The 11,018-nt window shown below is 35.9% G+C and overlaps 3 protein-coding genes across 5 annotated transcripts; all 3 read left to right on the top strand.

The window, feature by feature from the left end:
* The first annotated feature begins 130 nt into the window (after positions 1 to 130).
* LOC113753716 (F-box/FBD/LRR-repeat protein At1g13570-like) lies at positions 131 to 2,413 on the top strand. 2 transcript variants are annotated; one of them, XM_027297943.1, is made up of 4 exons: positions 131 to 386; positions 679 to 1,532; positions 1,649 to 1,810; positions 1,907 to 2,413. In XM_027297943.1, the coding sequence occupies exons 2-4, from the start codon at positions 684 to 686 to the stop codon at positions 2,231 to 2,233; spliced, it is 1,338 nt and encodes a 445-aa protein (XP_027153744.1). In that variant the 5' UTR covers positions 131 to 386; positions 679 to 683; the 3' UTR covers positions 2,234 to 2,413. The 2 variants fall into 2 exon arrangements, with proteins under 2 accessions (XP_027153744.1, XP_027153745.1); XM_027297944.1 differs by lacking the exon at positions 131 to 386 and having other exon boundaries at positions 650 to 1,532.
* A 2,307-nt stretch (positions 2,414 to 4,720) lies between these two features.
* Positions 4,721 to 5,506, top strand: LOC113752609 (F-box/FBD/LRR-repeat protein At1g13570-like). Its single transcript, XM_027296710.1, has one exon. It carries the CDS (start codon positions 4,721 to 4,723, stop codon positions 5,504 to 5,506), a length of 786 nt encoding a protein of 261 aa, XP_027152511.1.
* Positions 5,507 to 6,133: 627 nt separating this feature from the next.
* Positions 6,134 to 9,007, top strand: LOC113751162 (F-box/FBD/LRR-repeat protein At1g13570-like). Of its 2 annotated transcripts, XM_027295060.1 has the most exons (4): positions 6,134 to 6,301; positions 7,269 to 8,112; positions 8,203 to 8,358; positions 8,436 to 9,007. In XM_027295060.1, the coding sequence occupies exons 2-4, from the start codon at positions 7,273 to 7,275 to the stop codon at positions 8,739 to 8,741; spliced, it is 1,302 nt and encodes a 433-aa protein (XP_027150861.1). In that variant the 5' UTR covers positions 6,134 to 6,301; positions 7,269 to 7,272; the 3' UTR covers positions 8,742 to 9,007. The 2 variants fall into 2 exon arrangements, with proteins under 2 accessions (XP_027150861.1, XP_027150860.1); XM_027295059.1 differs by lacking the exon at positions 6,134 to 6,301 and having other exon boundaries at positions 6,316 to 8,112.
* The last annotated feature ends 2,011 nt before the right edge of the window (positions 9,008 to 11,018 follow it).

Below are 11,018 nucleotides of genomic sequence, written 5' to 3'. Positions count from 1 at the left end.
TTCCGGTAGTACTTGGTCAAAATCAGCTGATTAGGACTAAATGAAAGTGCATAAGAACGGGGACTACATTTGTTTTCATTCAATTTTAGATACTAAAAAAGCTCATTTCCTAAACATGTCGGACCAAAACAGCAATTCTCTCTAAATTTTGGCTTGAGAAAAGTAAAAACCAAGTGAAATCCTCACTCTCTATGAGTCGACAGCGTAAGCAAGAAACGAGGGAAAATTTTGAAAAGAAGAAAGCAGAGAGCTAAGAGAAAGGAGAACTTGAGACTTTGAAATCATGATCAGCTGGTGAAACAAATGCGACGAAATTTTAGTTGCGCAAATCTCTTACGAAGCTCCATATATTTACCGGTTTTGATTTTCAGTTTCTTCTCTATTTGGTAAGATACTTCTAAACCCCCTTCTTTTAAGTTTGTTTTTTTGAGAGAAAATTTGTCTGTAGTGAATTTGATGTTGAAATCATCGGGTGTTCCAGGTGGAATCTTGTATTCTCATCATTTTCATGGTGAATATTTTTTCATGCATTAGGTCTAGTGGTTTTTTTCAATTTGGGCTTTTCATGTTCAATTTATTCATTTACTTTCAATTTGGGATTTTCATTGTCTGCTTATACCTTTTACTGGACAATTTTGTTTTTTTAATCACTATGGAAATTATTCTTTTGTCGGTTAGAACCAATGGGTTCAGAAAAAAGGACAAGGATCGACATGGAAGGGTGTTCTCTTGATAGAATCTCGAGCCTTCCGGACAATGTTATAGATCATATATTAGTATACCTTCCAACTCGAGATGCGGCAAGAACAAGTATTTTGTCCAGTAAGTGGAGATATATCTGGGCTGGACATCCAAACATTGTGCTTAACAAGCAATTTGCAGAAGATGTTAGGGGCAATAGATCAGCGATCGAGTTCCAACAATACTATGTAAAGACAGTGAGCAAAATACTCTTTCAACACATTGGGCCCATCCTCAAATTTGATCTTCAAGTCCCAGATTTACCTTTGGATGAGTATTCCGTTATTGATCAATGGCTGCTCTTCTTATCAAGGCAGGGTCCCGAAGAACTGATTCTTAATAATTCGGATCGAATTCCTTACTGTGTCCCTTCTTGTATTTTCTCTTGTCCGAAGCTTATCAAAGTACACATCTCAAAGTGTATCTGCAAAACAGTACCCACAGCCTTGGAAGGCTTCAGGACGCTCAGAGACCTCAGACTATTTCAAATAACCTTTGAGTCGCCCGTCCAAATCACCCTGCCTAAACTTGCCATTTTGTGCATAAATAGGTGTTGGGGTGTTCGATGGTTTAATATATCTTGCTTAAGACTAAAAAGATTGAGTTTTTGCGACAATGATGATCTTGAATTGAGCCACTATATTAACTGCTCTGAGTTAATCCTTGCACGTATTTGGTTGTTAAATGGAGTTGTTGAACATCATAGACAGAATGAGAGGATCTCATTGACCAAGCTTCTCAGCCCCTGGCCTTCACTCGAGTACCTTGGGCTGAATGGAGATTATCTTAAGGTGACTAGAGAATCATTTATGGGGTGGTACTTCAGTTTGTTTCTTAAAATATATTCCTTGATAATTAAGGTTGATGAATTATATGATGATGTTATGTCTTGTGGTATACTTCAAAGTATATGGTTGCAGGTAGTACCATTCCTGAGAAGCTTCCAACAGCAACATTGAAATGCTTGACAATTCTTGTAATGTTTCATTTTGGCTACAATTTCGACGAGATTGTTTGCACACTTTGCTTACTCCGGAGTGCCGTCAACTTGCGTAAATTGGCGATTCTGGTAAAGAATTAAGAATATTTATAATCATATCTAGAGTTATCATTCTAATCATAGAAAGTTGATGGAGAGGGACTGTTTTTAATCTTAAACTTGCAGGCCAAGAAGATTGTACACACTGATATCAAAGTTGCTGATTACTTGGAAAAGCCAGGTCTCATGAATCAAAGTTTAGAGGGCCTTCAAACTGTGATGATGATCAATTTCCAGGGTTCAAGAAATGAACTGCTTTTTGTTAAGCTTTTACTTGCAAATTCCCCATCAATCGAAAGAATGTTTCTTGAAGAGGACAAAAATATTGACCCTGTTGTAAGGCTGGGGATATCCAAAGAACTGATGCAGTTCTCACGAGCTTCAACTAAAGCAAAAATCATTTTCCAACCAGAGCTTTTTGAAATCTATCGTAGATTTTATACTAGTGTTTAATTTGGTCTTGCCTTGACAAGGCTACTTGTATGTGCCCCTTATATTGGTATTGTTGCTAAGGGACAGTCAGGCCTGCTTAGTATTCTGTTTCAGAATGCTTTTAATTGTATGTTACTAAACTTTTGCTCCGGAAACTTTTGAAAATTTTGTCATCAAGAGATAACAATATGCTATTAGTTAAGATTAATAAGATTAGCTTATGATGACATTCAGATAATATAGGCCTTGTTGCGTCGAAGGATTACATTCGTCTAATGCCCTCATCATTGATTAGCTGAAGATTACATTCACATGATTGTTGTAGTTTGCAGATGCACCAATTCTTTTCTTTCCTTTTCTTTTCTTTTTTTCGTGCTGTTGGCTCTTTGCAGTTTTAAGATGCAGCTTTCACAGTCATCACCTAAAGCAAATATCATTTTCCTACTCATAAATTTTGGGGAATGAGCTTGATTGACTGTGGGTTCTTGCTCCCTTCCCCCTCACCGCCATTGTGCAATTTTGAGTAGCTTCTTCTTGTCGTGACAAGAGAATTTGCATTCTCCCCCTTATTTTGGTATTGTAGCTACTGAAGAGCCCTGCATACTCCGCTTCAATTTGCAGAAAGATCATTGATTTTCATAGCCACCTGCTGCCACAAAACTCTTGAATTCCTTCTCTCAGATTCATGAACATTTGGCATAAACTTTACAATGGAAATCCAAAGACAGAAATATTAATTGAAGGTTTAGACCCTAACTGCAAATTTATAGGTCAAAAAGTTGGACTTCGAAGTGTAATGCATCAGTCGTGCTGATTAATTTCAATTTTCCATTCATATGGAATCACTGATCAGGCTAATTTTGTTTCCACACTACAGAGAAAAGAAAAGCAAAAAAGTGAAAGATCTTTAAGCAACAAAGGCTCAAAAACTGGGAGTCAGGAAGAGATAAGGCACTTCATTTCAACTAAAGCGGGCAATTGCACTATAACATTTTTTTTTTTCTACTAAATGTTGTGAATCGTATCCTTTTGAAGCTCGTGAGGATGCAACTTTATTCACAGTGAATACAAAATATTAATACTTAAATTACACTTTATCTCCTCATGATTTTGACTAAAGTGTTAAAGTGATGGAACTTGGTTTCAGTAATGAAATTGTCTAAAATGTCAAGAATACCGATATATTAAGATGAAAATTATTTGTTAATCATAGGGGAGTTGTGTTTAGATTTTGAAAACCATAAAATGATTATGTCAAAAAATGTTAAACTACAAAGAGTTAAAGTGTAATGTGTGCTATATTTATATATCTTGAAACTTCAGTCATTTTTGTTTCAAAATGAGAGTAATCCTAACATTTCAATTGTTTCCGTTATAGATGATGATTTCTGTCGTTTTGACACTTTAATTCAAATTATGAGGAGATTATTCATGACATTTAAAATATAAGAGGATTATATGAAAAAGTGATAAATCACAAGGGGTTAACATGTATTTTACTTAGAATTAATTTATGCTTATAGCATACAACTATTATAAGATTTTAGAAGATTTTCTTGTACGAGTGGCATGAATTCAGTCCACTAATGTAAGTAGTGTTTAAAGAATATTTTAGTTGTTTGCAAATAAAAGAAATTACAGTTATTTGTAAAAACTATTTTTCATAAAATTAATTTGCTAAATAACTTTATGAAAATAAAAAATGTGTGGATGAGCAGGTCTAATAATACAAAAAAGGAGTTTTTTTTTTTTCAATATGACTGGACTCGTTTAGGCATTATCATAAGGATAAAAAGATACTTCAAAAAGTAACAAAAAAAATAACACATAACCCTCCACAAGCGCATAGAATTTGATTGGGAAAATATCTTCAAGCAGGAAAAAAAAAAAAACAAAGAAAGGTTAGGGTGGATGGTTTGGAAGAAAGGAGCTAAGTAAAAGGTTTCGGATTCAAACTTTTAAGAGGTGGAGTGGAATTTAAGAAGCGGAGAACGAGAAAAGGAATTTAAATTCAAAATCTCTAATTTCTGAGATTTTATCTATTTATCATTCCACCAGTTAATGGTGATCGTCTTCCATGCTTCCATAATTTTGTCTATCTTATGTTGGTTTTTTAAATTTAATTTTCTTTTTCTTTTTCTTTTTCCTTGCAATTTTGAACTTGATTCATGAAGTTCATAGTTCAAACTTAGCCAAACTGCGAAAACCTTAAAACTTCATATGGTAAGCTAAAACAGGAATTAGGCATGTAGACCCGATTGAACTAACTTATTCAAGAAGAAGTTGCTCCATAATTCGAAGTTGTTCTTATTAATTTCTGTCTTTCATAACCATACTCTTTGCCTTGGACTGACACAATCATTAGCAAGAGATTAAAAGAACGTATTAAAATTAGAAGGACTAAAGTTGACGCAGCAATTGTGAGTTAGTAATAGAATTCCATTACTAACCTACCCTCTCATCTGTCAGGGTTACTTTTTTTTTTTTTTTATGGCAATTATCAGAATCATGAATACAAGGCTTAGCAAAAGAGCCAAGGAAGGAAATTTGGAAGACAGAATCTCAAGCCTCCCAAAAAATGTTCTAGATAATATCCTAGATTTCTTGCCCGTCCAAGATGCAGCGAGAGCAAGTATTTTATCAAGAAAGTGGAGATATGTTTTGGCTGAATATCCGCAGCTTGTGCTTGATGAACATTTTTCCAGTGCGATCAGGCAAAACAGACTGCCTGTGGAATTCACCGACGACTACCCACACACAGTGAATATAATCCTCTTACAACACTTTGGACCTATCCGGAAAATTGTTCTTGACCTGCCAGAACTGCAGTCAGCGAGAACCACCCATGTTGATCAGTGGATTCTATTCCTATCAAGGAAGGGCGTCAGAGAACTCACTCTCAATGACTCGAGTCGCGGTCATTGCCGAATACCTTCTTGCATTTTCTCTTTTCATGAACTCGAGTATCTACGCATGACCAAATGTGTTCTCAGAACACCAACTGCCATTGGAAGCTTCAGTAAGCTCACTCACCTCTTTCTCAGCAAAATCACCTTTGAACCATCATTCCTCAGGATGCCTCAACTCCTCATATTCAGCATGAAGAATTGCACCGGGATCCGTTTGTTACATGTATTTGCTCCATTGCTTCAACACTTGGCTCTTTTTGACAATGATGATCTCCGATTGGACTATTATATCATCTGCAAAGATTTAGCATATACATATGTTGCACTGTCAAATGCAATTCAACAGTGTAGATTTTGTGCATTCTTTGGAGATTTGGGTGATTAAGGATGGTTACTGGATGGGAACACTCATCTTTTATGGAACAACTTATAAAGGAACTGATTTCATCACAGAATTTCTCTCATTTACAGCTCAGTAAGGTCATACAAACTCATCAAGTCTCATCAGACAAGGAACGAATAGCCTGCAAATTTTTGAGGATGAGAAGTTTCCGAGGTTTAAAGCCAGAGCTGCTTACTGTTAAGCTTTTATTAGCCAATTCGCCGTCACTCGAGTCAATTGATGTTAGGAAACATGATAGATGACATTAATAAGGAGCTTAAAGCCCAACTCCAACAAAATTACAGTTCAATTGAATTATAATTCACAAAGATAAGTACCAAAATAAAATGTAATCATTGCTTATAATTTTTTTTATTAGTGTTTACTATACTAATCGTGTATACCACTGCTGACAAATTAAAATTAATTCTCATGCATCCAAATTCCCTAATAAATATTTGTTCCAAGTAAAACATCCTTGTAATTTTGATTGATGAATCTTACTGACAACTCTTCCAAATATTTCAACCAAAAGAAAAGAAAAAGGAAAATAATTGAATAGTATAATTTTCTTTTAGCCTCTCTTTTCCAGTAAATGTGGCCAGCCTAAAAATCTTGCTTTCTTGGGTACACTTGCTTGACTAGCATTGACTCGGAGATGCCGCACTGATCTCGGCTGAGGAACAGTAAATAAACAAACCCCATTTCCTAAAGAATCCAAATTCTCCCAAATAGAGATTACATTTGTTATCTGGGACTGCGATTTTCATATATTTAAGTCTGCAGCTGAATTCCCAGGTAATCTTCGTTCTGGATTATGCAGCACCACTTTTTATGTTGATGTTGGCTGCCTGTAAAACTTTGTTAGTAAAATTCTTTATCTTTGGTAGTGATTAATTATTTACTGTGAATCCGCATGATCAGTGAAAGAAATCCTCTTTTCTTATAAATTTTTGGCCTTGATGTTAACTGGTAAGTATAAATATCCCTGAAGTTTCGCTCTTTGAATTTGTTGTTAATTTAGCCGCTATAATTTAAGATATCCTTAGGTGGTATAACCTTAATGTTCTTGTTTTCCTTGCTTTTGCATAATATTTTCTTCTTTTTTTCACTTTTCTGGTTGGAAATGGGAAGAGGGATTAGGGAACCACTGCACCTGTGTCAGCTTTTAGCTCCGATGTTCAAGAGCATAGAGTCCCTTTTACGTGGCTACCATTATTCATGTAAAGGTCGCACATATGCTATTATAGAAAATGTGGTAATGGCGAAAATGAGACCTGATCTCTTGACCCTATGTAAGATTACTTTCAGATGTCTGAGGTTCTCCACTCTGCTGTTGACATAAGTAGTAAAGATATTCGCATTTGGACTCTCAAGGCAAAAAAGTAATATTGAATGGCCTTCTGTAGTTTAAGTCCAATTACTGGTAACGACAATGCTGTATCTGAGCCTAGAAGTGTTGAACTGTGGCTTGAAAGGTTGAATTTGATTAAATTGACAAGCCAATACCTTAGATTTAAACCTAATTGAAGCATTTTTATTTAGAAGCGTTAATTCTTACTTCACTATCCTGAACTTTTATAGTTGTTCTGTTGACATTTTCATTACAATATTCATCACTTGTTCTGCAACAATTAGCAAGAAAGGAAAGAAACATTTAAATTGGGAAGCAGTAAATAAATAAATGGTGAGTTAAAAAGAGAAAGTTCTTAGCTTCCCATTTTATCAATATGATGGTATTCTTTTTGTTTGGCTCCATAATAAGAACCATGATGGGCAAAAGTAGTGAAACAACTGCAACTGAAGGTGATATGGAAGATAGAATTTCAAGCCTCCCAAGAAATGTTATCGATCTTATCCTAGATCGCGTGCCCATCCGAGATGCTGCAAGAGCAAGTCTTCTATCAAGCAAGTGGAGAGATGTTTTGGCTGAGTACCCGCATCTGCGGTTTAATCAACAATTTTCAAATTCAATTGCACGAAACAGATTGCCCTCCGAATTCAACAATGACTATGTACATATAGTCAATAGAATACTCTTACAACACTTTGGACCTATCCTGAAATTTGTTCTTGACCTTCCAGAGCTGCATCCAATGAGATTGAGTGATGTTGATCAGTGGATGCTATTCCTATCAAGGAAGGGTGTCAGGGAACTCACTCTTGATAACTCAAGTTCCAGTCCTTACAAATTACCTGCTTACATTTTCTCTTTTTCTGAGCTTACCTATTTAAAAACATCTAGGTGTATTTTCAGACCACCAACTACTTTTGAAGGCTTTGGTAAGCTTAATCGCCTCATTTTGGTAGAGGTCACCTTTGGATCATCAGTCCTAAATGTCCCCCAACTTGTCATTTTGATCTTAAGGAATTGCTCTGGTGTCCATCATTTAAATGTGTCTGCTCCACAGCTTCAAAAGTTGACTCTTTATGAAAATGATTATCTTGCATTGGACAATTACATGATCTGCAAGAAACTAGCTTATGTGTATCTTGCACTTCCAAATGGAATTCAACAACATAGACAGGGTGAGAGAATCAGCTTACAAGAGCTTTTTGGCTGCTGGAATACACTGACGAATGCGTATTTGGATGGAAGATTTCTCAAGGTGAGCTGTAATATAATTCCTTTGCTTGGCTAATTAAGCTAGCTAAGGACCTTCAAGTGATGCCTTTGTGTTTTGTGGTTTGCATCACAGCATCTGGCTGCAGGCATTATTCCTGAGAGGCTTCCAACCACAATGGACTGCTTGAGACAACTTATGTTGTTTCGTATTAGCTTTGATTTGGACCAGACTGCTTGCATTCTTTGCTTACTGCAGAGTTCCCTCTGCTTACAAAAGTTCGAGATTTGGGTAATGGCGGTGAATCAATTTGGATGATTTACAAACGAGCTGCATAGTAAACTGATATTGCATTGCTTTTCTTGTAGATTGAATCAGTTGCAGATAATGATGTTACAGTTCTGAATTATTTGGAAGAGCCAAGTCGCATGAACCAAACAATTGATGGGCTTCAAACTGTGAAAATAAGATATTTCAAGGGTTCGAAACCTGAAGTGCTCTTTATAAAGCTCTTACTAGCCTGTTCCCCTTCACTCGAAAAAATATATATTGAAGAGGATGAAAAGCTTCGTCTGAATGAAAGACTGAGAATAGCAAAGGAATTGATGCGCTTCTCACGTGCATCGACAAAAGCAGAAATGATGTTTCAACCATTAAACTCTGCGTCCACTTAGGATCTGCTTGAGAATGTCTCTGTCTTGCCCTTTTCCAATCTAAAGCATTCCTCTTATTCTGGTCTCTCTAAGTTGTAAATGAGGTCCTTTTTTCTCTGTCTGTTGATGTTAGTCCTCCAACTGTTTCTATGGTCTCTCTTAAGTCTATATTTTTTGTTTGCATGTACAGTCTTTGTTAAGTCTTCAGCTCTCAAGTCATTTCCTGGTTAGTTTGTTGCTCTAAGTGACATTTCAGCGAGGATCTTCATGGCCTTGCATTGACCTTCCATTTTCTACTTATTTTTGTTTCCTAGTGCCTGGTTGGAGTTGGACACGTGCGGACCCTGTCATTAGGAAACTACGCTTCTTTTACTGGGAACCAGACTTAGTTTTGTTAAAATTGGTAATCTGAAGTGTGCCAGAAATTGAACATTGCGGCAAATGAAAGGTGAGACTTTCATATTTTTGTGAAGGAGTGGCCAGGAAAGATCAAGAACACGCCTCCCAAAATTTCTAGGCCAAGGTGTATTCGTCAGTATGCTGCAATGTGTAAGGTTGACAACATATTCGTCTCCCAATCTTCCTGTGTATGTTGTATTCTAGTCTTCCTGAGTTGCCCAATGGGGCACTTTCTTGTCTTTCTATATACACTTCTTTGTTTAGGGTTTTTTTTTGGAGCAATTCAGACAGGTTGGACGGCTGAAATCTACGAGAAGGAATGTCTTAAATACTGTTTTCTTTCATGCTTGTTATAGCTTTAACACTTGCTTTTTGGCTCTGGCCAAATTTTAATGCAATTGGATAGCGTATGAGATGGAGGCATAGGCGAAGAATGGATCATGTTTCGATCTTGTTGTTTACATTATTAGCAAGTAATGCAATCAAAGTTAGTACGGAAAATACAGATTCACAGGAGCTGAATTAGATGGGATCCTTTTTTTTTTTTTTTGTTTGGTAGCAAATCTGGAATTATACAGCATCATTCTCACTTGACACGATTGGACCTTTGTTGGTGATCAAAATTATGCGTTTTCTACTTAAAAATCTTTAGAAACATTTTCTCGTTGAAGCCCTTCCAGAAACTCTTTAGCAGAATGAAAATCAGTGGAGAATGGGACAGGAAGAAGGTATGCTTCGTAAATGTTAAGTAAACAAGAAACCGTGATAAATTATTTGTGTGGCTCATAATTTAACGCCTTCAAAATCAGAGATGAAAGGTTTCATTGTGCACTAAGGGCATCAATGCTAAACAATTAGCATGTAAATTCTTGGGTAGTCTTCAACCGGAAACTGAAAATCTTAGGAAATTCAAGTTTCTTTTCTCCTGTAGTTTGATTTCAATTAGCATATCACGGGTCTATAATGAAATAAATCAAATCAAATTCGCAAAATGTTGAAAATGTACTATATATATTTCAACAAATTTTTTTTTTTTTTTTTAAGTGGGAGGTATTGAACGTAAGATTTTCTATTTACAATTCCTTCCTCCTTACTAGTCAAAATAAGAATCTCAGGGACTTCTACTTAAAGCACCTCAAGAGATTTTTCTGCTATATCTAGAGCCAATAATTCAGTATAAACTACAGATCAAGAGGAAAGAAGGCAACTGAGAGAGACATGTAGTCAGACAAAGCATTCAAGAAATTGAAGAATCTTCAATTTTTAGGTATCTCTTTTTCAATAAACTCAGTTGGATTTTCTATACAATCTCAGAGCTTACTCGACAAACTTTCTTCTTAAACATTTGCTTGCCATTTCCTAAACCTAATATAACATCAAAAGGTGGTGATACCAATCAATGGATTCCCGTGAATTTTCTTGTTATTTCCAAATGAAAACGTCTCAGTACCCTTAAATTTTTTTATTTTTTCTTTTGCAGGAAAGAGATGCGATTTAAGAGACGGGAAGGGAAAATGGGAGATTAGAACTCAAGATCTAAGTCCAAGGAGTACCCCTAATTTGTTTATGTTGATTGAAATACTCTTACTAGATTAGGAGAGCTGAAATGTTTTTCCATGGTGCATAGAAAACCAAAAACCTTGTGTAAGTGCGGTAACATGGCATATACAAATTCACGAAAAAAGAAAAACTCAATCTCTTTTCTGGGTATAAAAGCAGAAAAATTCTGCAAACGGATCCAATATACATATATATATATACATATAATTCTAGCTCAATGGAACTAATGTACCCACATGCTTGCAGTAGAATTCTTGTACCAAGTTCTTATGTAGTTTGGTGAATCTAGTTATGCATTGACGTTCCACATCATAGCCGAAGCAGAAGATGGCATTCTTT

Source organism: Coffea eugenioides, chromosome 11 (genome assembly GCF_003713205.1).
Source record: "Coffea eugenioides isolate CCC68of chromosome 11, Ceug_1.0, whole genome shotgun sequence".
Classification (NCBI taxonomy): domain Eukaryota; kingdom Viridiplantae; phylum Streptophyta; class Magnoliopsida; order Gentianales; family Rubiaceae; genus Coffea; species Coffea eugenioides.
This window is presented reverse-complemented; position numbering and strand designations above follow the sequence as displayed.